Genomic DNA, 27,801 nt, shown 5'->3' on the forward strand with positions numbered 1-27,801 from the left:
GGATAATTATCTTTGTATTGAGTACATCGTATTTGTAAGGATACATTGAACTGTAATATATAATTAATATTTTAAATAATTACATTGTTTTTTTCAGAAGCAGTGCAGACCTCTATGAATAACATGATGCCTCAAATAGAGGCTATGGTCAGGAACACGATTCGCTCAGAAATGGCTACTTTACTTCTGGGTCAGGTGAGGCGTTGCCAGGTCTACTGGTGGTCCATCAGTTTAAATATCAAACAACAGAAAATAATAGATTATTAAATTGCATTAAACCTACCACCTGGTAGTGGTACTTGGGGGGGGGGTACTTATTTAAATTAATGGAACTTTAATATTTAGATTAAAATCGAAGATTTTATCAAGACGATACAAGGCTAATATAGTTATAGTTGCTCGATAATTCGTGACAATAAATATTATCAATAAGATAAAAGTTTTACCATCCTGATCACTCCCAGGGTCCTGAGAAGATGTTGCAGAGCCCCAAACCATTCCTCACCTCTCCACTACATTATCCCACCACCTCTACCCAGTATCCTTCTGCTCCAAACCAGGGCCCTCAACAATACCCTCCAACTCCCAGTCAGAGTACCCAACAATACCCCACTACACCCAACCAAAGTACTCAGTACGGGCCAACTACTCCCAACCAAAGTACTCAGTACGGGCCCACTACTCCAAACCAAAGTACTCAGTACGGGCCCACTACTCCTAACCAAAGTACTCAGTACGGGCCCACTACTCCCAACCAAATAACTCAGTACGGGCCAACTACTCCCACCCAAAGTACTCAGTACGGGCCCACTACTCCCACTACTCAGTACCCCTCTCCATCTCCTCAGCCTGCTGAATACCCGCCCTCTCAGAACCAACAGTTCTCCGATCCTAGTCAGGGACCTAGTTTCGAACAGAAGGTTCTGGTAACCAGTCCAATGCCACCGAAGTCAGTGACTCCCACTCTGCCCCAGCAACCCTACCCACCCACACCCTCCCAACAAGAACTGACCATGACTCCTCCCTCCCAACAAGCTCTCACGATGACACCTCCTTCACAGCAAGTCATGCTGTCTTCTCCTTCCTCTCAACATCAGGTGAGTTCATTATGCTATGACGTCATGACACGTGGTGTGACGTCATTTACTGAGATTATTCAATTTTTGATTGACATTTGCATTTTGTCCATTTGTATTGACTGATGAAGCTTGATAATAATAATGATATTAGAAAGAAATAATTAAGACTATATTCAGGTGGCCTCTCCTCTCTTCACAGCAACTCCCCAGAGCATGGCCCCTCCCTCCAGCATGATAACAGCTAGCCAGCACTCACCCGGAGGTCAGAACTTGCACAACATGGCCCCGGCAACCCAACACGGCACTTCCCCGGCACCTTCTCCTGCACGCTCCTCGGACCAGCTCTACTCTCAGGCTTCAACTGCTAGCCCTCTAGACACGCATCATACCATGACGTCACGTGATGATATCACCTCCCGCCAGTCACTCACTTCCCAACTCATGGCTCCTTCACCTCAACAACAGTTTACTGATCAATCGGGTGACCAGTTTATGCAAAGCGAACTACATAGTTACTTTTAGTTACTATAGTTACTATATAGATACTTATAGTTACTATATAGTTACTTCTAGTTACTATAGGTATAATACGGTTACTGTTGCTATAGTAATTTAACGGCTAGGGCTAAAGTATTCGTGATGTTTTTCATGAATCTTTATTTTAAAGAAGTATCTCCTGCTATATTTTCCGGAGACAATGGGGAACTACCGCGGTGGAATACTAAACACCGTCTGGTGACTAGACTCTACTGTACAGAACAATCTTAAACTTGACTGTTTGATGAATACCGCACTAATAACTTGTTTACTAATATTTAAAAGTTGAATGACTGTTGAATATGGTGGCGAGTAATGATGCAATGATGTATCGAAATCAGAAAAAAATGCTCTGGTGATAATTCATTGCCTGAAAGAACGGTCGGTATTACCCGGTGTTAATGTTAATTTATATTGCCGCGCCGCGCATCTTCTCGCAACCACGATCTGTAGATCGGCGAGATGCGAAGGATTGACATCGTGAATCAATAATTTATACTACCATGGTATAATTAATAATACAAATGAATTAAGTTCGCATTCGGAGTATTTTGACTTTTCGGGAGGAAACAAACAACGATTGGCTGTTTTGAATTTTGAATTAATCTAAATAATACGAAACTGCTTTTCTTGAGCTCATAACATGGGGATTTATCAAGTTTCTTTGCCATATGATGTGGAAATAGCGCGATAATGGAAGTACGGGTATAATTGGAACTAAGATAGTTTACAATTCTTAATAACCGTGTTTGATAGCTTAAGAATACAAGATTTAACGACTTGTATTTTAGAATTTTTTATAGAAAATCGTTTCGTTTATCGATTGAATCAATTTCAGTTTTACCTGTTCAAGTTTTATCGAGTTATTTTATCTTAATTTAATGTGTTTTCAAAAAAGTTTATTAGTTAGTTTTACGAAATGAAATTTTCCTTTTACAAGAGCTCCTGATACCGAATCATTGTTGGTTTTGAAAAATTAAACAACAATTTGAGCTATAAAGTCACGCCTCATGCTAATTTACAATTAACATATGTTCATAGTTCGCGCTGGATCCATCAGATACACTGTGCAATTATCAAAATTCGTATTTACAAGCTTTTTCAACCATGATGAGATATGGGAATTGGGCGGTGAAAGTCTTTAAAAAATTAAAAATTTCTGCCGACATTTAGTTACCAGTATCAAGTATCATCCACGGGTCTTTTCGACGTGAAAGCACCAAAACTAAAAATATTAGGTGGAGTTCAAGTTTACAGTTCTACCCAAACATCTTAAACGTAAAAACTTGTTGATTAAACATTTCCACAGTTTTTTAGTCCCTATCTACCCAGTTGTCCAGCACTTTTTCTACAACTAAACTTCGCAGTTATTCTATTTCTGATGCAAAAGACGTCCTCCCCGTCACTTCTTACTCGATTCACCCTCTGAAATTTAATTTGCGTTAAAAGTTCATCTAATTTGCAATGTTGCGGTTAAAAGAGTGATAAAGTAGAGGAGTATTTATGACTGCGATTACTTAGAATTTAACTGCGTCCGGCTTGAAACACCGTATTGGCATGACACCACCCCACGTGTCATGAAGTGACACCCCACGTGTCATGAAGTGACAACTTACCCTTCTCGATGTCTGTAGTCTGGCCGTGAATGACAGAATGAGCGGCGAGTATGTGTCGTCTCTGTTCTCGCTTGACGTTTTCCCTGAGCGTTTCTTTTTCCGTTTCCGGGAGCAGGAACGAGTAAACAAGCTCTGCTACCATGTTTTCAGATTGTAATCTATCTCTCCTGGTTCGAGATTATCTGTTATTGAAAAGTATAATAAATTCAAGTTCAAATCCAGTGTGGCAGAAAAGAAGCCTCCAGCATGGTAGAACGTTTCATACCTGGCTCTGTTAATATTGAAACTTAAAGCGACAGGGGGGGGGGGGTCACGGGGTCAGACTCACTTGCTCTCCAGTTCGTAAGCAATCTCGTTGATCTTCTCTGCTTTCGTCTGGATTTCTTCTCTTGCCTGAGGGAATAAATTAGAAATTTAAGACTCCGTATGATTTAATGGTAGCAGTAAGTAGAAACCATGAATATGATAGAATAGATGACAATGCTTATTAATATTCAATATCTGCTCAGCAACATATTGAAAACTAATGTCCCATCACGTGACCCTAACCTGTTCGTCAGCAGTCCTGTCCACACTCCTCACGATGATGTCCTCTAGATAAGTCTCCATTGTGCCCTGGTGACAATTACACATGTGTCTCCAGATCTCATCCTCCTCAACTCTTCTTCTTTCTTCAACTTGTCTGCAGTTAAAACCCGTTCGTTTTATTGTGCAATGTAATGTATAATTATAACAGAGCATTGATAGTTTCGATTCAAACCTTTGGAACGTCAAACTAACAATCTAACTTTTTGGTGTGATGTTCCTTCGATGAAGTCAGAATTAATAAATTGAATTGATCGATAGCTTATGACTTTTAACTACGAGTCCACAAAATTGACAAAAAATAACTGTTTCATCAAAAAAATAACTGTTTCATCAATTAATAAGTGATTAACTTATTACATATAATTTTAAAATAAGTCAATGAGTAGTGAGTACACACCGTTTACCACTCTCCTCCGCCTCCCTCATCCTCCTCTTCCTCTCTGCCAATAAAGCAAAGGCGTGGATTCTCTGTTCCTCCTGGAGTCTAACCAACTCCTTGCTCAAGAAGTCTGCCATCTGACCAATATTCTTACCTCCCATACCCTCCAACATTTCGTTAGCCAGGTTCTCCTGCACAAGGGATTTTTAAATCGGATGTTTGATGCAAATGAAATTTCATTTTTCTCGATATTTCCCAAGCAGGACAAAATATGACCTCCAATCTAAAGTTAAGCTGACGTACATCACGCATTCAATGAAGCTCGTATTTATTTTTTATTCGAAATTTATTTAATTGAAACATGATATTTATGATACACTTGTATTGTACTTTTTCTGTAATTCCACTGAAGCTATGTTAACCTTTATCGGCCGACATTCTTAAATGGAACAAACAACAAACCTTGTGATGCATCATGCGCTGTTTTCGTTGCACTGCTCGTGCTGCTTTCTTAGAGTCCTTGTTCAGTTTCTCTGCTTCGGGCTTCAGAGCTTCAGTTGATCTAAGCTCGTTGATAAGTTCCATTCTCTTCTCTTTACCCTCTTGCATCTGGAATAAGCATGGTGATTAACCGGATAAACCTGGATTTTGACATCTTTTCAGCCGCGCAACCGGAATGCGAGCAATGGAAATTTATATATCTTTCAGCGCTCGTTTCTATGGAAACAATACGAAAAACTAGCAATAGGAAAGACGCGCATGAAAACTCTGATACCAATTTAAATTTTGTTTTACTTAAAAAAAATTTAAATATACCATGTTCTGAATAGCTCTTCCACGAAGAAGTTGTTGTAGGAATATGATGGCTAGTTCTCGTCTCTCATCCTCCTGAAAGTGAATTGGAATCACAGACGAAGTGGGAGAAGTCAGGTTTTAGCCTTACGTTGGAGTGAGTTCTATAATATATATAGATAGTGAGTTCTATATACAATAATCCACCAGACTTATTGAGGATTATATAGTCTGTGCACGCTTTTACTCTTTAAAGCTATCGAGTTTTTCACTGAACGAAGCAAATTAATTAATATCTCAAGTAACTTATTAATAAAAGCCACACAACAGATACAGTAAAACATACCTCGGAAGGAGTATCGACACTCGGCGTGGGAGGTCGAGGTGGAGGTCGGACCACCTTCTGTAGGAACCTGGGAGGTGCAGGAACCTCGAATTGTTTCTCCTTTTCTAACTTTATCAACTCTGCTGTATCATCAAGCTCCTTCAAACGTTTCTGAAGATAATGGTATGCAATTCAAACATATTCTCAGTGACATTGATAATGACAGGAAGATACACTGATTGGTAGGATAGCACGGAATGCCAATCATTAAGATGACCCAGTCACGAAAATCACCTGCTTCTTGATGTATCACCCTAAATTGATTGAAATATAATACTGTATAGGAAGGTATACAGTATACATTATCATATAGGAAGGTCTGAATTATCCGTACCTCAAATCGTTTCTTAGCACCACCCTTTCCAGAGATAAGGTTAGGAAGCTTGATACGTGGCTGAGTGACATAGTCTGGCAGCGAGTTCTCTAGTTCCAGTAAGCCTGCAAAATTACTTGTTAGATAATTTTGGGGATTTTCCTGATTGTTATTATGTGTCACGTGTCATTTTAAAGTCATCAGTATTACGATATAGCAGTTCACCACAGACCGCCTACATGTACAGTTTACTGATCCATGTTCTAACTAATTGATGATTATGTCATCAATAAAAAAGGAAATTGTAATCCAAATGGAACGGTCATTAAAAATCCTAAAAAAGTCTCCAAGAGATGACATACCCTCGTATGTGTTGAGATATCTATTCTTCACATTGTAAAGCTCAGATCCTCTATCCAGAAATACTCCGACACGAGTTTGTGGAGCATAGACCTGCACAGTATATAAGGTGAGACCAAGACAAACCATTGTTGTGTATAGTAGTAGTAGTAGTATCACTTGTTATTTAGAAATAACTTTACTATTCTTCATGGTGTGAATTATGGAAATCGTTTATACAGAAAATCGACTGTCACCTAATTCTATCATTTCTATCAAGGAGGAAATAACAATGTTTAAATTTGACTGTCTGTACTGTATACGTGTAGCTCGTAAGTGAGTCGTACCTGAGAAGCAAAAGAGGAATAGTCAGACACAACATTTCTTCGAGAAAGTTTGCCCTCGACTTTTTCCCTCTCCGAAGCTAGCTTCCTGAGGGCCTTGATGTTCTCCGTTCTCATCTTCTTGAATTTCGCATCCTTAGCCACCTGCTTTTTAGACCTGTAACAAATATAAAGCTAACAAACATTCTGATAAAATGATTCATTGATTATGTGCTAGAATGATTATAATAGGCTATATTCGATACCCCAATAGTTTCATGGGATATATAAAGTACTACCTCGACACTGAAGGATGTAACTAAAAAGATAACAAACATGAATTAGTAATACACCAAATGCCCGAACCAGAAAAGTTGTCTCACCAAATAGCATTGAGTCGTTCAGTGTTTGTACCGTTATTATCTTCCTCCCGTTTCTCTAAAATCTGCTTTAAAACCTGTATAAAAGTAATAGAGAAGGTAAGACAACAGTTTATCTACTTATTACTGAATTTCTCAAATAGCCCCTCAACTTCTGGTCTCTAGCCACGCCCCTCAACCCCCGGTCTCTAGCCACGGCCCTCAACCCCCGGTCTCTAACCACGCCCCTCAACCCCTGATCTCTTACCATACCCCTCAACCTCCGGTTTCTAGTTACGCCCCTCCCTCACCTGTAATCTGACTTGCTGAAGTTTCTCAATTTCCCTCTCCCTAATGACCCACTCCTTTCTCTCCAGCTCCTCCATCATTGCTCTACGTTTAGATAGTTGAGATACGTCGTCAACTGGAGGAAGCGTCTTCTCCCTAGCAGATAAAGTGAGAGTGAAAGTAAGGACTCAAAGTGAGAGTGAAAGTAAAGAATCAAAGTGACGTCATGTAAAGAAGTAAGATCAGTGTTTGTCGTACGGCGACCAAATAGCTAACAAATGTTACTGTTTACTGTTTACTGTTACTGTTTAGCTCCTTAGCAATGAAATTATAGGATTTATACAGTTTGGGATGGTTCACATGAAGAATTAAATGTTACCTTTCTAAATTAAAAACGATAAATGACCATTATATTCCCTACTATATAGAGAACAGATAAGATCTTTAAATTAAAACAGCAAGAAAACAACCCAATAAATTTTTGTGCCAAATAAAACAGTCCGACCACGAGTTATCCAATATAAATACTTAAATGACTTTCTTAAATAACTTTTGGAGTTAAATCCATTTAGCAAAGGTAAGTTAAGTAGTTGTATGTAAAATGAACAATACTACGTAACCAAGTCTTGCGAACTAGCAACTCAGATAGCACAAATGTTTAGAGTACTCATAGCATAGTGATCTAAATGATAACTTTAGTCCTAAAATTTCAGATAAACGACTGACTAATATAGTAGACAAGGAACAAGGTACGTATTATTGGCTATTAAGTGATCACGTGACTACTTATAAAATATTGGTTTCTATAGAGATAGGAAGTTTAGTCAAGTCCATCAGTACTATAGTGCACTTATACCAGGAAACTCGTTATAGTCTATCGTAATCATTACAATGAGAAACAGCGACCTCATCATTTGTAGGTCGAACACCGATGTTTGGTTGCGATAGTTTTATCAGTTTAAGAAAATAAGCTCATAATTTGGAAAATTTGCAGACTAATGAGAATACTTCAACAGTTTTCATGTTCAAAGGTGAGAATCTATCAAGAAAATAAGAATTGATGGAAATGAAAGACGTACCAGGCTCGTTTCTCCCTCGCTCTCTCAATCATCTCCACCTCTGCAAGTCCCGCAGGAAGACCTCGTGTATACGAGAGTGAAGCTAAAGTCAGCAGTTCCGGAACTGTACCTTTCTCCGTAACATATTCCGGTGTGTATGGTTCTGAGGGTCACGTGATATCAGATTAGTTCCTTCCTCAAACTTAGTCGTTCATAGTTCATTAATTGAAACAAAGTTTTCATAATTTAAATTAGCTCTTGCTAATTAGGGTCAATAAGATGATAACTGTCATGCAAAGAAAAAAGTAATTTCTTAATCCTGTGATAAAGAACAGAACTAACCAGTCTGTGCCTCACTCTCCCTGTACATTGTGATAAAGAACAGAACTAACCAGTCTGTGCCTCACTCTCCCTGTACATTGTGATAAAGAACAGAACTAACCAGTCTGTGCCTCACTCTCCCTGTACATTGTGATAAAGAACAGAACTAACCAGTCTGTGCCTCACTCTCCCTGTACATTGTGATAAAGAACAGAACTAACCAGTCTGTGCCTCACTCTCCCTGTACATTGTGATAAAGAACAGAACTAACCAGTCTGTGCCTCACTCTCCCTGTACATTGTGATAAAGAACAGAACTAACCAGTCTGTGCCTCACTCTCCCGGTACATTGTGATAAAGAGCAGAACTAACCAGTCTGTGCCTCACTCTCCCTGTACATTGTGATAAAGAACAGAACTAACCAGTCTGTGCCTCACTCTCCCTGTACATTGTGATAAAGAACAGAACTAACCAGTCTGTGCCTCACTCTCCCTGTACATTGTGATAAAGAACAGAACTAACCAGTCTGTGCCTCACTCTCCCTGTACATTGTGATAAAGAACAGAACTAACCAGTCTGTGCCTCACTCTCCCTGTACATTGTGATAAAGAACAGAACTAACCAGTCTGTGCCTCACTCTCCCTGTACATTGTGATAAAGAACAGAACTAACCAGTCTGTGCCTCACTCTCCCTGTACATTGTGATAAAGAACAGAACTAACCAGTCTGTGCCTCACTCTCCCTGTACATTGTGATAAAGAACAGAACTAACCAGTCTGTGCCTCACTCTCCCTGTACATTGTGATAAAGAACAGAACTAACCAGTCTGTGCCTCACTCTCCCTGTACATTGTGATAAAGAACAGAACTAACCAGTCTGTGCCTCACTCTCCCTGTACATTGTGATAAAGAACAGAACTAACCAGTCTGTGCCTCACTCTCCCTGTACATTGTGATAAAGAACAGAACTAACCAGTCTGTGCATCACTCTCCCTGTACATTGTGATAAAGAACAGAACTAACCAGTCTGTGCCTCACTCTCCCGGTACATTGTGATAAAGAACAGAACTAACCAGTCTGTGCCTCACTCTCCCTGTACATTGTGATAAAGAACAGAACTAACCAGGCTGTGCCTCACTCTCCCTGTACATTGTGATAAAGAACAGAACTAACCAGTCTGTGCCTCACTCTCCCTGTACATTGTGATAAAGAACAGAACTAACCAGTCTGTGCCTCACTCTCCCTGTACATTGTGATAAATAACAGAACTAACCAGTCTGTGCCTCACTCTCCCTGTACATTGTGATAAAGAACAGAACTAACCAGTCTGTGCCTCATTCTCCCTGTACATTGTGATAAAGAACAGAACTAACCAGTCTGTGCCTCACTCTCCCTGTACATTGTGATAAAGAACAGAACTAACCAGGCTGTGCCTCACTCTCCCTGTACATTGTGATAAAGAACAGAACTAACCAGTCTGTGCCTCACTCTCCCTGTACATTGTGATAAAGAACAGAACTAACCAGTCTGTGCCTCACTCTCCCGGTACATTGTGATAAAGAACAGAACTAACCAGTCTGTGCCTCACTCTCCCTGTACATTGTGATAAAGAACAGAACTAACCAGTCTGTGCCTCACTCTCCCTGTACATTGTGATAAAGAACAGAACTAACCAGTCTGTGCCTCACTCTCCCTGTACATTGTGATAAAGAACAGAACTAACCAGTCTGTGCCTCACTCTCCCGGTACATTGTGATAAAGAACAGAACTAACCAGTCTGTGCCTCACTCTCCCTGTACATTGTGATAAAGAACAGAACTAACCAGTCTGTCCTCACTCTCCCTGTACATTGTGATAAAGAACAGAACTAACCAGTCTGTGCCTCACTCTCCCTGTACATTGTGATAAAGAACAGAACTAACCAGTCTGTGCCTCACTCTCCCTGTACATTGTGATAAAGAACAGAACTAACCAGTCTGTGCCTCACTCTCCCTATACATTGTGATAAAGAACAGAACTAACCAGTCTGTGCCTCACTCTCCCTATACATTGTGATAAAGAACAGAACTAACCAGTCTGTGCCTCACTCTCCCTGTACATTGTGATAAAGAACAGAACTAACCAGTCTGTGCCTCACTCTCCCTGTACATTGTGATAAAGAACAGAACTAACCAGTCTGTGCCTCACGCTCCCTGTACATTGTGATAAAGAACAGAACTAACCAGTCTGTGCCTCACTCTCCCTGTACATTGTGATAAAGAACAGAACTAACCAGTCTGTGCCTCACTCTCCCTATGATAAATAACAGAACTAACCAGTCTGTGCCTCACTCTCCCTGTACATTGTGATAAAGAGCAGAACTAACCAGTTTGTGCCTCACTCTCCCTGTACATTGTGATAAAGAACAGAACTAACCAGTCTGTGCCTCACTCTCCCGGTACATTGTGATAAAGAACAGAACTAACCAGTCTGTGCCTCACTCTCCCTGAACATTGTGATAAAGAACAGAACTAACCAGTCTGTGCCTCACTCTCCCTGTACATTGTGATAAAGAACAGAACTAACCAGTCTGTGCCTCACTCTCCCTGTACATTGTGATAAAGAACAGAACTAACCAGTCTGTGCCTCACTCTCCCTGTACATTGTGATAAAGAACAGAACTAATCAGTCTGTGCCTCACTCTCCCTGTACATTGTGATAAAGAACAGAACTAACCAGTCTGTGCCTCACTCTCCCTGTACATTGTGATAAAGAACAGAACTAACCAGTCTGTGCCTCACTCTCCCTGTACATTGTGATAAAGAACAGAACTAACCAGTCTGTGCCTCACTCTCCCTGTACATTGTGATAAAGAACAGAACTAACCAGTCTGTGCCTCACTCTCCCTGTACATTGTGATAAAGAACAGAACTAACCAGTCTGTGCCTCACTCTCCCTGTACATTGTGATAAAGAGCAGAACTAACCAGTCTGTGCCTCACTCTCCCTGTACATTGTGATAAAGAACAGAACTAACCAGTCTGTGCCTCACTCTCCCTGTACATTGTGATAAAGAACAGAACTAACCAGTCTGTGCCTCACTCTCCCTGTACATTGTGATAAAGAACAGAACTAACCAGTCTGTGCCTCACTCTCCCTGTACATTGTGATAAAGAACAGAACTAACCAGTCTGTGCCTCACTCTCCCTGTACATTGTGATAAAGAACAGAACTAACCAGTCTGTGCCTCACTCTCCCTGTACATTGTGATAAAGAACAGAACTAACCAGTCTGTGCCTCACTCTCCCTGTACATTGTGATAAAGAACAGAACTAACCAGTCTGTGCCTCACTCTCCCTGTACATTGTGATAAAGAACAGAACTAACCAGTCTGTGCATCACTCTCCCTGTACATTGTGATAAAGAACAGAACTAACCAGTCTGTGCCTCACTCTCCCTATACATTGTGATAAAGAACAGAACTAACCAGTCTGTGCCTCACTCTCCCTGTACATTGTGATAAAGAACAGAACTAACCAGTCTGTGCCTCACTCTCCCTGTACATTGTGATAAAGAACAGAACTAACCAGTCTGTGCCTCACTCTCCCTGTACATTGTGATAAAGAACAGAACTAACCAGTCTGTGCCTCACTCTCCCTGTACATTGTGATAAAGAACAGAACTAACCAGTCTGTGCCTCACTCTCCCTGTACATTGTGATAAATAACAGAACTAACCAGTCTGTGCCTCACTCTCCCGGTACATGGTCTGCACGCCCACAGTCCAAGTTAGAGGAGTAGGAGGCCTGCTTTGTTGCTGCTCGGGGGGCGGCATTGTGGGGTCCACGCGTGTTGTCTGGAGCAGCACGTCCGGCGGAACTTGTTGGAGGAACGGGATGATGGGGCGCCGTGAGTACTTGTACCGGTCACCTCCTGATACCGCTAGGTGGGGGTTCTGGGGGATGTTAGTTCAGGTGAGGGGAGGGGTGTGGGGGTTCTGGGGGGAGGGGTGTAGGGGGAGGGGGGAGGGGTGAGGGGGTTAGCTGTTTTACTTGTTTAAGTATGTACATATATATATGGAAGGTGAGAATTTGCAATCAGATGACTTCCTTTGTAAACCATTAAACCCTCTCAAGTTTTTGAATAAAATAAATATAATTGCCCAACTTACATTAATACGGTTGCTCAGAACATTTATTTTATTTTGTTCGAACGTAATAATATAATTGTTTAATGAAATAGTAATCATTTACATTAATATAATACTTTACAGTTTACTTGAGTAGCTTACCACAGTGCTCATGTGAACTTGTTGTTTGGTTTGGTAGCCCTGCCATTTTCTGGACATGAATGTAGGAACTGGATCACAGGAGTCGATCTGTATTTGTTGGTTCGGAAAGTGATTCAGCCCCGAGAACATGGGTCCGTAGTGAGGTACCTTTTTCTGAAAAAGCAGCAATTTCAAACAGACAAACAGACAGACAAACAGACCTACTAACGTGATTCCAACAAATCCCCTGTTTACAATCATGTTAAAAGGAATCTAACCACTCGATCTGGAGCTATGTAAGCTTTATATCTCTCTCTAGCGTGGTCTCTGTTGCTGGACAGTGTGAACAGTGGATCTGTAATATTCAGTAATTAATTAAGTAATATTCTGTAATTAATTAAGTAATATTCAGTAATTAATTAAGTAATATTCAGTAAATAATTAAGTAATATTCAATAATTTATTAAGTCATATTCAGTAATTAATTAAGTAAAAAGAGATTAACTTCGTGTGAACTGTGAGGCAGGATATAACTTAGAATTGTAAAAACCTACCATAAATGTAATCATAACGTCTCTGTGTCTGAACTTTGGTGCTCTGCAGCGTCTGTGTGGTGGTCATGCTGCACACTTTTCACATATTATTAGTAAGCAATTGTAATATCTCATTTTTTGAATGTGCACTGAGTAAATAATACAGCCATTTCGTGACATCTTTTGAATGCGATACAGTAAATACAGTAAATCACACACAATAAATCATCTACAGTAATTTAATTCTTCTTTTTCTCCTTGGTAAGCTGAGTTGTGATGGTTATAAGGGAATTGCTCATCAACAGGACACCAAAAAACATGTGCTAACATTCTCTACCGACTATGATCCACTATTTGGTCACTGGACTTAAATTCATTTAGAGAAACTTGATGTTGTTCATAGGAGTCATCTTAGAAATACCTTAACATTATTTGTAAGGATAACTTGTATAAACGCTGTAGCATTATCACCAAGAGAGGACAGAAATCGATGGAGAATATTGGTCATGTTTTGCGTGGACCTACTGATGGTCCAGTCTATAGCTCGCTTGTATTTGCTATTAACACTTTGCAGTACCCAGGACGAGTTGGACGACCGCAAACTAACCTGTTTATATTGATTAAGTGTAATTTAAGTAACCTGAATATTTTCTTAAATAAATTAAGTAATCTTTCATATTGAAGAAACATAGCATTGAACAAAGTTCTTTGGAGAATATTTCAATTTAACAAAGATTTACTTTCAGTTTATGAGAAAGATTGAGCACCAGCGATGTTAAATTTTTAGCTATTTTTATTGTTTTTATCAACTCAACTATATTTCTGACAAAATTTAGTTAAAAATAACTGTGAAGTTTAATTTTGAGTTTGTAGCGTATATATGACGCTTTGCCCTTGTCAGAGGGTCTATCATTATGAGTTTAGATTGAAATTGGCTAATCTCCTCTGAATTGAATACAAATAACACACGTTATTGCCGACGTTTCGCCCCCATGGCTCTCACCTGAAGCAGACTCGTGGCAAAAGACCACATGGGCTATTATGTAAATGTCATCAAAATATATGTACGTGGCACCCTTTCAGTTTCCCCGAAAATGTTAGGGAGTAGGAAGCTATTTTCGTTGCTGTTCTGTGTACGTTGGTCTAGCTCTCAAATATTGGACAGTTCTAGATTCTTTGGCCTAACATCTATCTTTTGCTTTAAAAATTTTCTACCGCTTAGAATCTTCCCATTTATTTTTAATGTTTCTCAGAGTTTTATGTATTAATTTGGATATTTACCAGGTCACTATGTAACAAAGTTTTTGTTCCGCCTTGAAGAAGCGATGGGGGCGAAACGTCGGCAATAACGTGTGTTATTTGTATTCAATTCAGAGGAGATTAGCCAATTTCAATCTAAACTCATGAAGTTTAATTTTGTCAAAAACTATTAAAGTTGAATAAGCAACAGTTTTCAGATGCTAAAGCTCTAAGATATAACCTGAAGCTGAAAGAATGTCCAAAACTTTGTACTTGTGGTGATTCTTACTCCGCAAACCATGCCCTCAGTTTTCAAAAAGAAAGTCACACTTTATGCGGTATATCCAGTGTAATGTATATACTTAAATTCAGTCGAAAATGTCGAATTACAATCCAGGGAAGTTCGTAGTAGAACTTGTATGATGTGGATTTTAGCTACTAATAACTGAACTTACTATAAAATATGAAATGATTTTTGATTTGAAACTTTTGTAAGTGGCTTCAAAATCTGCTTAGTTTTCCCATGAATTTGTCAGATTTAACAAACTCATTTCATTCCCCAATTCTGCAAACCATTGCATCTCGCGCAATACATTCTTCCACGTCTTCCTTACCTGTTCCTCAATATCAAAATACTGAAACCTTTCTTATATGAAGATGGGGTCAAATTCAGTTCATCATCTCAAACTTTTGCCATATTATAATGATGGACAATAATTCCATTTCGCAGAAGTGATTTTATAAATAACGATCGTTATATACCGTGCCTCAAAAATATTCATAAAAATATATTAGGGGTCGTTCACATATTACGTAATCAGCCGAGTAGAGGGGGGTTTCCAAATGATTACGCTAGTGTAATTTTGACGCAATAGCTGTGTATACAACTGATTACGGAGGGGAGAGGGGGTGGAAAAATTATTCAAAAAGTGATTACGGAATATGTGAACGACCCCTTAATTGATTTAAATTTGTAATGATAAAAATATCAATTGATTATATCCTGTATTTATTATCATGTATAATTAAATCAAGTATTATAATCAAATTATTAAAAAAACCCTGCTGCCTTGTGCCTGTATTATATATTGATGATTGAAAGTTTTTTAAATTAATCAATGAGAAGATTTTGGTTCCAATAACACTAACGCATGAGGCCTAGGACGTGTATTTTAAAAACAATTATTTATAATATTTAAATAGACATAATGTCAAATGCAATTGTACCAAAAAATATACGAATCTGGAATCAATTGAAAATATTTCATTGTTTAAGCAAACCCACGCCTAGCTGGGTAGTCTAGTCCCTATATTAGACAGCCAATGCTCTATCCATTGGTATGTACGCGGCCTTACCCAGGCCTGTAATAAATGGGGAGTCCCTCTTAGGACGACCAGTGCTAGACACTGTTTACTACTGACTGAATGGAAACCTACTAAACTCTTTGGATTGGTAGAACCTGTCTGGTTACATGAACATTGGAGCTACTTTTAGATTAGCTCATGATATTATTGTGGACTTAGACTGCTTGGATGTATCACATCTCAACCATTGTTGGGTGTGTTACTTTGTTTTCGGATTTACTCGTAAGCTTTATTGATTTTATCCATAAAATTGCATTTCCAATGATATTTATGTAACTTGAGAAACTTTTTCTACCAAAACGTTCTCGATTGGGAATCGTCTTTAACTTATTTTGGGGAATATTTTGACTTGATATAACGACGTCGTCGTAATGACACAAGTGACTGATCAACCACCTTATTTGATATAGTGTTTTTAAAATAAAGTATTTAAATTTTAACTTGGGATGTAAATATTTTTAGGGATTTTATTTATTTTTAATTTTCAGATCTTTCATACTATTTGTTACTAAAATGCTCATTGTAGCCTATAATATTTAGATTTTCATCATCATCATAAGCAAGCAAATGGTTAAAATCATTTATCATCATTCATCACTATATTTACGTATAATATCAAATTAAGCGCGCGCCACTACCTTTGCATTGTACCATGTAAGTTTCCAATCTGCCCGCTATAACCTTTGCAAAAGTTTGTAATTTCGCAGCTCGGCTTTCGCTCGTATATTATGTTGTATATTTATATACTGTATTATACAGCCCAATTCGTTAAATCAGCACGATTTGACAAATGCACCTCACCATTGACCATAATTTGCAGTAATTTTTAAAAATTATTATTTTACGCGACGTTTACAGTTTAGTTTTCAATTTAAATTTATTTCATTTATATGATTCGACTATGGCAAAATAAATTGTGTTTAATTCTAATTTCTTCTGTAAATTAATTCGCTCGCGCGCATTTACGAAATATTAACCCCGTCCAGGTTGACCATTGTTAATGGTTTGGCCTGGCGACCGCTACTTCGTAGCACTTGCCATCGAGAAGAAAGCGGCGCGCGCTACTTCGAAGAAATTTAGACGAGTAACATCCGTCATTGTAGCGCGATGCGTTACTCTGCCGCGCCGAGCACTCAATGAGGCTTTTCACTTGTCATACAACGTTGTATGACCCGCCGCGCACGAAGTGCGCGGCTCCCCTGTATCGTCAGGACGATAGTGAAACAATAGTGGGGGTCGCAACGTGATACAACTTCTCACAGCGACATCGGCGAGATGCGCTACTGTGCCGCGCCGAGCTGCGATGAATTGACATCGTCAATTAGCATCCGTCAACATTCAGGCAAAGCAATTTAAAGTAGTGTTCGCCAAGTCCGTCCATTATTTAACAATGCGCGCGCCGCTTACCTGAGGACCCCAGGCTTTAATGTTGGTAAACAACATTATTAGGCGGAATGACAGGCTGAGCGCGGCCCAGTAACGCGCCGCAAGCAGGGTCTATTTAATTGTTATTTTACAATTACATGTCACATTTATTAATTACTAGAACCAACATTTTAGGAGCAGAATAATTTTAGTGAAATTTCTGTCGTTCGCGCAGTACAGGCCGCAAACACTGTTATGCCAATAACGGAGAGATTTCAAAAACCGCTACCGATAAAACTTTTAAGCAATTAAATATAGGCACACGAATTTTCAAAATTAATCATCTTCTCCATCATCGGGGCTGCATGAGGTTGCACGAAACTTCTGTCAGAGGGATCTCATATTTGATGTCAATCTTCTTTCCTCTGTCCCCACGAAGAGCGATGAGTTGTTCTTAGCATAGCAAATCTTATCCTCACATGGCTTACTACATCACAGTACCTCTCCTTCCTCTTTCTGGCTATGAGATCTGCTAATCTGTTGACAAATTGCTTACACTCTTCTTTCGACTTACCTCTAAATGTGAGAAATACAGCCGGGGTGAAAGTTGCCTTTTCCACATTCTACACTATCTAGCTCCTCATTCAACTCCTCTAGCAGATATATCAAGCCGAGCTTAGTCACCAGTCATAGTCTTGGTATTGAGATAGTCACCCTCGTCACTCGTTTACCTTCTTTAGCTGGGGTTCAATTTTCACATCATGACATACTTCACGCCTGAGATTGGCCATTGTGTCTCTGATGTGATTGTGGGTCATTATAACGTATCTCCTAGCTTGCAAGTGAGGAGGTGGTCAAGGCCACTTGTTTTTCAGCATCCGCATGTGATGAGGGTGTTTGGTATCCACCAGCTGTAGCGCGGGCAGACGCTGTCACGGAACTCCTATTTGTTCAGAGTGTAGCTATACTTCTGGAGTGGCAGTGTGTTGATCCAACCGGAAGCCATCTTTTCTCTTGTTGCTAGTAGAGCTCTCTTGGAGGAGGTGCCACATCTTTCAGCTATAGCTTCATACTTGGCTTGGAGCTTGGAATTCTTTGATTTTTCAAAATTTCTTCCAGAGTTGGTGAAGTTACTTGATGCGGTGTATACTTCCTCTTAGCCAACTATTTCCTTTGTCAGCTCAGTAGTGATTAGCTTGGAGGCTGTGTACTCGAACTGACATTTTTCGTGGAATTTACACATGCCCAATCCTCCCAATTTTATTGGTAAACTTAACGCTCATGAAATCAAGAAAACAACAATTTCAAGAAAACAACAATTTTATTTAGTATCAATTAAAGCAAACATAAATATATTTTATATATAACTAGCAGGACCTTTTTACCAGATATCTTAGGGGACTTGGAGTAGCAAGAGAATGGATAGAAGGTATATACCTAATACAAAAATACGTCAAAAAGAATCCAGGGTGATACAGGATCGGAGAGTGCAGACCATAAAGTTTACGCACCCACCCTTGCCTCCTAAATTCTTGGTTGGGTAGGCATTTATGCGAACTTGGTCGTTTATACTCCAAGTCCCTTTGTTAAAAATTAATAAAATTTATCTCAGGAGTTAACTTCATTCAACAATAATAATATCAATATCAATTTATCGCTTAAATTTAACTATCGAATACAGGTTTGATTATCGAATATAGGTTCGATTATCAAATATAGGTTCGATCTGATATAAATTTGTAAAATAAAATATTTAATTATTAAAAACATTACATCAAGTGGTTAAAAATGGATCTGAAAGCTTATCAGCTTATAGTTCAATCATGATAGTAATATTAGGTGTGTGCTGCTGCATGTGCAATTTAATTACTGCAATTTAAAATTGGTTGGAGTCCAGGTATCTTTTAAGTCAGCTGCCTGCGATTGTACTAATAGTGCTTTGGTTCTCAATTTTATCAAGTTAATGGAAGTTTCTAGGCAATTGCTTGAAGTTGAAATTTTTTTATGAACTGTGTTCCAAAGCTTGGCTGCATTAAACAAAAAGGTATTTGATTTATTTAGAAGAATAACAGTTAGACTCGTTGCACGGTTTGAAATGTTGATGGCCTCATAAAGGGAGTAGGGGCAGTGGTACTTGATAATCTTAGAGAATTCTAAAATGCAGTGATATTTGTACAAGTTTTGAGCCGTTAGAATTTTTAGTCTATTAAAAATGGGTTTTGTATGCTCCTTTTCAAAGTGTTTATGGTCTAATTTTTGCATACCATACGGTCTAGTACGTGCACATGTTGATTGTTTATCTAAATATGAGTCGAGATCACCAAAAAGGATCCTTACACAGTGCTTCTGTGTGATAAAAATACTGTCATTTGATCGTTCTTTAAGGACAACGCCCCAAACACTTATACCATAACTGAGATGTGATTCAAAGAGAGCATTATATATTTTCAAATATAGTTCACCAGGTATCGAGTGTCGAATTCTACAGATTGCACCAGTCATGGACCGAAGTTTTTTACGAATGTAGTGCATATGGGCAGCCCAGTTTAACTTACTATCTATAACAATACCTAGGAATTTGGTATCTTTGACTTTAGTAATAACGTTACCATCGATGAATATTGACCTAGACTCATCTAGCAGGTTAGCAAATGGTCTGGTCCTTGCACAGGTCTCATCATATTCAGAGGCAGGTTTAAAATGGATGTAGCAACATTTAGACATATTGATATGGAGTAGATTACATTTCATGTAAATCGACACATGTTTAAGAACTAAGTTTGCTTTTTTGTATGTTGCTTCTCTAGATGGTCCTGATATAAAGATATTAGTGTCATCAGCATAAAGTACAAATTTCACCTCACTGTCAGAAAAACAGTTCACTATATCGTTCATATACAGTAGGAAGAGTAACGGCCCTAGAATTGACCCCTGTGGTACCCCAAATTTCACATCCAATGTTTCTGATGGTACATCGTTATACATAACATACTGCTTTCTGTTAGTCAAATAGCTTTTAAGTAAGGTAAGTGCTGTGCCCCTAATACCATAGGAGTTTAATTTGCTTAGAAGAATGTTGTGGTCAAGGGTGTCGAAGGCTTTGCTTAAGTCAATGAATATTCCTAAGACATGTTTATTGCCAGCTAGAGTCTTTGTAACGGAGTCTATAGATTTGTGTAGAGCATGAGTGGTGGAATGACCTTTTCTAAATCCAAACTGTGAGTCTGTCAGTACACTGACCTTTAGATGTGAAGAAATTATAGAGCCGTTTGTAAATGATCTTCTCGAAATTTTTTCCAAATAAAGGTAATATTGATACAGGCCGATAGTTTTCAATACATTCCTTATTGTCTTTCTTGTAAATAGGAATAACTTTACCAGTTTTAAAAATACTCGGGAATGTACCACTTTGTATACATGTGTTGTAAAGCCTGGCCAAGGTACCAGCTATGAGCTTTGATGATTTCTTTACAACAATTATTGGTATGTCACTCGCCTTGCCATTTTGAAAATCTTTGATCACCTCGATGATCTCGTCTTTATTAGTTTCTTCCAGATAAATGGAGTCAGATACTGAATTTGACATGAACTGAGCAAATGATTCTATTGGTTCCAGAGAAATACTATTGTTCGTCAGTACATTTTTATTGAGATTACTTGCAAGAGATGTAAAATATTCACAAAATTTGTTAGCAATTATTCGTCTGCAGGTAACTCTCTGACCGTTTATGACAAAATCGTCCTTACATCGAGACATAGTTTTACCACGGAGTTCATTAATAACTTCCCACGTCTTTTTCGAGTTCATGCTGTACTTTTCGAATTTTCTAGTGTAGCACATAGTCTTTGCCATATTTATTGAGCTTTTGAGAAACTTGTCGAATTCCTTGTAGCAAATGTGCTTATTCGGATCCCCGTCAGGTAATTTTAATGTACAAGTCTTTTTCCATTCGAAATACAATCTAGCTTTCTTCTCGATGGAATTAATTAGACCCTGGGTAATCCAAGGGTTGGTTATGCTATTACGTTTAGTGGTTCTTGGAGTTAGAAGTTTGCAAGACAAGTCTATTTTTTCTTGAAATAGCTGCATAAAAGAGTCAAATGTGTCACAACTGTAGTGGAACCTATCTAAATCGTTTTCATGAATGTGCATAATCTGTACTTCTACCATTGTATTAATGACATCTTCAAGGTCTTGAAATATAGAACCCCTATATCACTATACTCCCTCTTTGAAACATCTGGCAGACTTGGCAAAGAGACACTCATTCTCACACCTAAACCATCAGACAGCTACATATACAGAGCAGGGACAATATGGAATACAGTACGACAAAATCTCATGCTAACTACATTCACCTGTTATAAACCCAATCACCTCAAATCATCCATAAGAATCACCATCACTCACACTCAAAAGGAAGGAGAACCAAATGACTGGAACCTAGCCTTAAACAGCGTTCGACAAAATTCAAAAACTTTAAAATTGACCTTGCCTAGATTACTTAAGCTTGAAAAAGCGGTAATATCTTAGCAAAATATAACTTGCAGCAGCCCCATACCTTGTCATGAACATAACATCGAAACCACCTCTGTGATCACATCTTTCTCTGGGTGCAAAATGAATATATAATATAGGTTTATTAGTTTTATAGAAATTCAAAAGTTCTATAGAAATTTATTATAGAAGGATTAGGATACAAGGATACAAAAGTGATAATTATTTTATTGAATTCACAATAGTTATAATTCTGAAATAATTTAAGGTTACACAATTCTAGTAATTTACAAATGTGTAGGGATAAAATAGAAATGTTTTATAATACTATTTTTGAGGTCCTATAGCATTATGCATTGGCCAGTATTTGAGTGGAAATCTGGGCTCTTATAGTAGGGTAAGGCACATAATTTTGTCAGGGTACCTAATTTTGTCATTTTGCTCTGAAAAACTGCCTCGGCTCGGAATTTCAGCTTGAAAGAAAAGGATTGTGTATAAAAAGAAAGCTTAGACTTTGCTGAAACTGCTCGTACAAAGTTTAAGTTTCTAGCTCTTTTGCATCTGTGTCAAAAATGAAGGCGAAACTGTTAACCCGAAAAATAAATAAGATCCTTAAGGTTTTCTTAAGGAATTTTCAAAATTTTGATTTATTGCTATTTCAAAAGTAATTGAGCTAGCTTCATGCCATTGCATATTTCAAATATCTTCTACATCAGAAGTATACGTACAAATTTTCAAGTCTCTAGCGCAATTATTGTTCAAGTTACAGAGGGTGACAAAATTAGGTTCGATTTTGCCAGAAGTACCTAATTTTGTCAAAAAAATCGACATTTCTCAAATTTCTTGTAAATCACAGATTGTGTTGAAAATGGCCTTATACAACTATTCTGAAGTTTTTTTGCCCATAGGATATGTATAAGGCACTTAAATAATAGCATAACACTTATAATAGCATATTTTCGCCGAGAAATATTAGGTGGATAATCTGATTTTTTCAATCTAAAATGACTAAAAAAATATTTGATGAAATTACTAAGCAAGTGATCTATCTACAGACATGAAAATTTCAACCTAGGCCTAGAACCAATCGTTTTTCAAAATGCCAGTGGTTTCAGGGGCATTTGGGGCTATTTTCTAAGATTAGATACCCAAAAAGTGTCATCTTTTCATCAAGCTACAAAACTATGAAAACATCATATCTTTGGGATTTTTGAGGTCAATGTTGGTAAAAAAGCGCTCGAATGATGCATCCAGGTAGTCTAAAATACCGAGAAACGGTTACTTTTTGCACAATCTTCAAGTGACAAAATTAGGTTCGGGGTGACAAAATTAAGTAAAGTCACCTAATTTTGTCATTTTTTCAAAATAATTTTTTTTAACATCTTCAACCCCAGCAATTTCGATCATTTTTGTGTTAGAACTTGCCTAGACTGTCTACTATAACATGGTGGAGGTTTCATCTAAATCGGAATTTCAGACGAGGTTAAAACCCATGGTTTATATCAGGCAGTCGGAAAATTGCCAAAAAATGACAAAATTATGTGCTTTACCCTAGGCTGTAAAATTTTCGTTCACAGAGAGAATTGAATGGATTGCTCTTGCTGTGGCAGTAAATTTTGTAGGGTCTAGTGTTTTATCGGATAGCAAACCGGCTAGGTCAGTAATATTTTTGGGATGGAAGTTAAATTTTTCTCTAACTGAGGAGTAGAGTAAACAGTCAGTTAGAACATGAATTTCGTCCTCAATAGGCTTAAGCCCCTTGCTGAAAAAGCAAAAAGTGCACCATCGATGTTCTCTTGGTACTAGGGGGGTTTCGTAACGGCCCCTCTCAATGTAAAGATTGTGGCAGCTAATACGAAACCTTGTTAAGCTTTTCCGAGCATCGGGGATCTTAACCACTCCTAAGTATGTTTCTGGTTCAAAATCATGTTTAATTTGATTGTAGAATTCTAATTTAGGTGAGGATGCCTTGGCAGATTTCCAGGTATCCACAAATTCTTCCCTCATGTTGTGACTGATTTGGGTAGAGAGCTTGGATTTTGAAGAGGATGAGTGGGGGAAGTTATATTTGGTGAGAAGATTAGAGATGTTGGTGTACCAAGGAAGGCCCAGCATAATCTGCTCGTGAAATGCAGCGGAGAGAAGTTCATTTTCAGTGCTTTCAAGACGACTATAGAAATCTATTGTAAGTTTGCAGGCTTCAAAGAAGAGGGGGTGGCGCCCACTTTCGCCCCAGCAGCCTATATTTGATGCTTTTGAATGGACAGACAAGGACCACTTGATAAACTTAAGGTGGAATCTTTCATAGTGGTCTTGTGAGATGTACCTGAGAGTATGCTGGGGGTTGGCTTTGCTATCTGTTTTGGAGAGGTATCTCATGGTTTTTGAGTGAGGAAATAAGATTTGGCAGCCATAGAGCAGTATCGGTTTTATTAGAGAGTCAAATAGAATGTTTAGGGAACGGTGAGAGAGGGCATCTTTGACGATATTGCCTTTGAGGCCATAGAGAGCACGGAGAGCCTTGGCCCTCAGTTCAGTATTTGCTGCTGTAAAAGATCCATTTCTGTGGAATATAATGCCAAGATAGCAGTATTTTTCGGTGTGTTGGATGGGCTGGCCTCCCAAAATGAATGTTTCATAGGATTGTTTTCTTTTAGGAGGGCAGAATATGAGAATCTTGGTTTTTTTAATGTTTACTTCAAGGCCCATAGAGTTACAGAAGTCGAATAGGATGTTTATATTGTCTTGCAAGGCCTTGGGACTTAGGGCAAGTAGGACAAGATCGTCAGCCCAGAGCAGATGTGATATTAGGACGTCAGCTAGAATAGGATAATCACCAACAGATTTCAGGAGAGATGACAAGTCGTTGATATAGATTTTAAAAAGGTCCGGTGATAGGGGGTGTCCCTGCTCTGTTCCTTTTCCAATGTCAATATTAGGGGACAAGAGTTTGGAGATTTTTATATGAGCTATTGAGTTTCTATACATATCACTTAGGCAATTGAAGAAGTTTCCAGTTATTCCAAGGCATGTGATTTTGTGCAGAAGGAGGTCCCTACATACAGTGTCAAAGGCCTTTCTTAGATCAACAAAGCATGCATAGAGGCGAGCTTTCTTAACCTTGGTATATTTGTCAATGACTGTCTTAAGGGTAAAAACGTGGTCATTTGTTTGAGCACCCTTCGAGAACCCTAGTTGTTCTTTTGGGTCAGGGCAGTAGAGCTTTTTGAAGTGCAGGAGACGCTCAAGTAAGATGCTAGAAAATAGTTTAGGATTATAAACATTTTATTTGTGTGTTTTGTGTTATGCATTTTTATACCTATTTTAGAAGAGATTTTTATAGAATGTTAGAAGTGCAGTAGGGTCAGTTTCAGATGAATTAAGCATTTAAATGACATCATTGCCATGTCTGAAGTGGTTTGTAAATGGGCCATTGTTAGCCCCAAGCGTTTTGGTCCGTCATTCCTGCCACTCAGCATTGCCTACTGTAAAGTAGAAATTTTTCTGAGACAATAGAGAAACTGACCTTGTCTCACTAAATTCAACCACTTTCCATAATAAAAATACTAACAAATAAAGTTTTTTAAATAATTATATACAACCACTAAAGAATATTTCCTCTAGTTTACTTCTAGTTAACTAATTCGTGGTTTAAGCTCTTATTTTATTTATGAAAGGAATGTAAAATAAAACTTATTGTTTCATTGAACACATCTCTCTCTAAGTCCTAGATCTCCCCGCCCGGAATCTTTGGTAGAAGCTTTTGTCTTATTTTGTCTTCTAGCGGCTCCATGGCTTCAGAGATGTGTGGCACAGTCCTTTGAACAAACTTCCATCTGTGTTGGATGCCAGCGATGTAGGCTGAGTAGGTTGCTTGGGGTTCAGATTCTGCAATATCAGCTAACATCTTGATGTCGTCACACCACCCTTGAACCTTATCTGTGATGTACTGATCTTTGACACCTGTATTGCCAAGTACTGCTCTAATATGCCTGGTACCTGATGTTATTTGCATATTGAACTCTCCAAAAAATGCCTTGGCCTGGTCAATCATCTGAGGGTCCTTTACTACTAGAATGCTCTTAGATGGGTTAGGAAAATAACCGTACTTAGGTCCTACTTGGAGCAACTCCTTCCACCACTTATACACTGCTTCCAGTTTCCCTCCAGCAGCACTATCATCTGCAAACCACACTTGCTTGATGATGTTTCTCAGGCGGTCAATAAGTGGCTTGGTGCTAAGAGCATATCCACCAGTGTCAATATTGTCTCCTTGAGTGAAACCTTCACAGCTCTTGATAATCATTCCCTCACTGTTTGCCATGTAGGTCTGTTGGTTCTATGTAGGTGTTCTCAAAGTATTTAGCAAGCGGTGGGCAAACATACTGCATGTTGTTGGTAGCAGCTGTCCACTAATTTTGAATCAATGGCTTCAAAGATAACTTCTTCGACTGCCACTTTATCACCTGTGATCAGAATTTTATCTGCTGCAGTCATAGCAGATGGATGTTTTTCCTTTAGCTGTCCAATAACCGTTTCATCAACATCCAACGGCTTTGACGATTTATGAGACCGGCGTTGCTGCTGAGACTTTGCCATGGATCATGATCTGAGCAAACTTGATAGCAAGGGATCTCTCCTGGGCTTTACGTGCCTCCTCAAGTTGATTCTGAATCTCACGCCCTTCACTGATTATAGCAGTCAAGTCACTAGGTTTCCACAACTTGAGACTTTTATCAAGATAGATGGTGTCATCCTTTACCCGTGAGTTTTTTAATGGTTTTTGTAGCATCATTGGAATGAAGAATGAAGATGAATACTAGTCTTAATGCCACACTCTCCCATTCTGTCTTGTCATTAAACACTAAACAGGTTGATTAATCTGCTTAATTCATAAATGAAGGTATTGCCCACTTTACCCCGCAGCACTAGGAACATGTTGTTGGTCCATTTTACTACTTTAACAAGCTTAGCCGGTTTCTTCTCTAAGGCCTTGCAATTCTTACATACCCACATTGCTTCTGAGTGTTGCCCAAGTTTTCCATACGTTTTTTGTGCATACAACACTTGGTATGATACCATTTACCACAGGAACCATCACACTCAATGCAATCGAGGCCAGTGACAACTTGAGAGCATTTACCACATGGATACAGAACAGGGGGCATCATTGTCAATTCCATTACTGATTGGTGCCTCAACAGTCAACAGAGCTATGAATATTAGGAGTTTCTACTTTTACTGAATGATATGTGTCTACTACTTTTATTGAGTCTACTACTAGGACTTAGGGTTTAATTGACAAAGGTTTTTCTGATCTGATGTGGTGTCGAAGGCCATACCTTGAAGAAGAGGTGTGAGGTTTCTTATCATAAGGAGTTGAGGAAGCCGAATCAGAAAGCCAAACTAGGTGACATATTAGGCGACATTGGCTCATTGGACATACCTCAAATTATTTGTTATATAGTAGTGTTCTTTTCCCATCTGAAAGGATAGTAAAGGGACAGTACAACTGGTTGCTTTTATGGCAAAAACTGAATTGTACACTACTACTATACTACTACTACAGTGTTCTATAAGAAAATGAAACATATGCTCATGTTATTAGCAATAAGGTAAAAAGTGATATGTTATCAACAATAGTAAACTTTACATACAATTTTATTTACCATAATTTGAAGCAGTTAAAAAAAGTAAATTGTTGCAATGATAAAACATGGGCAATATAGCTGCTAAGAGTTACCTCAAATTTCACACAACCAACACATTCACAGCTGCAGCCTTAGCTAATATTTTTTTCTTTTCACCCTTTTGTAAAAAGGCAATAGTGAAAGGTTACGAATTGACGTTTTTGCAGAAAAACGTGGATTTTGGAGATAGCGGTAGGTGGGTCAAATATATGTCGTCTTCCTTACTTCCGTTCGTTACCATGTCAACTTGCCGCGCACACGCGCGCGAGGATTGCTTGTGGAGATGTGGTGTATAGCTAGTCTGTGGTCAATGAATGCGCAGCACGAGCGTATTTTAATGTATATTAGTAATGTATAGTATTTTGTAATAAGCCCAACTTGAACGTGGCACGCGTAGTGTACTGATGTTTCAATATTATTATTATAAGGTGAGCTGATTAGAGCTTATATTAATAGTTATAGTGAAATGAAAATCTAGCGTCCGCCAAA

At 38.6% G+C, this 27,801-nt stretch overlaps 2 protein-coding genes across 3 annotated transcripts in view; one reads left to right on the forward strand and one right to left on the reverse strand.

The window, feature by feature from the left end:
* The window catches only part of LOC134822366 (mucin-2-like), a 100,782-nt gene extending 98,303 nt beyond the window's left edge, over positions 1 to 2,479 (forward strand). For both annotated transcript variants that reach the window (XM_063833397.1, XM_063833396.1), the window contains exons 5-7: positions 98 to 195; positions 465 to 1,097; positions 1,257 to 2,479. In XM_063833397.1, coding sequence (XP_063689467.1) covers positions 98 to 195; positions 465 to 1,097; positions 1,257 to 1,601 — 1,076 coding nt within the window. In that variant the 3' untranslated portion in view covers positions 1,602 to 2,479. The remainder of the gene's footprint in view (positions 1 to 97; positions 196 to 464; positions 1,098 to 1,256) is intronic.
* A 124-nt stretch (positions 2,480 to 2,603) lies between these two features.
* On the reverse strand, positions 2,604 to 27,094 carry LOC134822365 (cilia- and flagella-associated protein 91-like). The gene is made up of 19 exons (XM_063833395.1): positions 27,069 to 27,094; positions 13,177 to 13,251; positions 12,901 to 12,977; positions 12,644 to 12,796; positions 12,091 to 12,307; positions 8,078 to 8,219; positions 7,022 to 7,154; positions 6,735 to 6,808; positions 6,376 to 6,529; positions 6,052 to 6,142; positions 5,711 to 5,814; positions 5,338 to 5,487; positions 5,016 to 5,087; positions 4,662 to 4,808; positions 4,218 to 4,390; positions 3,782 to 3,914; positions 3,561 to 3,625; positions 3,233 to 3,399; positions 2,604 to 3,041 (listed from the first exon to the last, which is right to left on the reverse strand). The coding sequence occupies exons 2-19, from the start codon at positions 13,241 to 13,243 to the stop codon at positions 3,019 to 3,021; spliced, it is 2,142 nt and encodes a 713-aa protein (XP_063689465.1). The 5' UTR covers positions 13,244 to 13,251; positions 27,069 to 27,094; the 3' UTR covers positions 2,604 to 3,018.
* Between the last annotated feature and the right edge of the window lie 707 nt (positions 27,095 to 27,801).

This window comes from Bolinopsis microptera, chromosome 10 (assembly GCF_026151205.1).
Source record: "Bolinopsis microptera isolate Bmic1 chromosome 10, MBARI_Bmic_1.0, whole genome shotgun sequence".
Taxonomy (NCBI): Eukaryota; Metazoa; Ctenophora; class Tentaculata; order Lobata; family Bolinopsidae; genus Bolinopsis; species Bolinopsis microptera.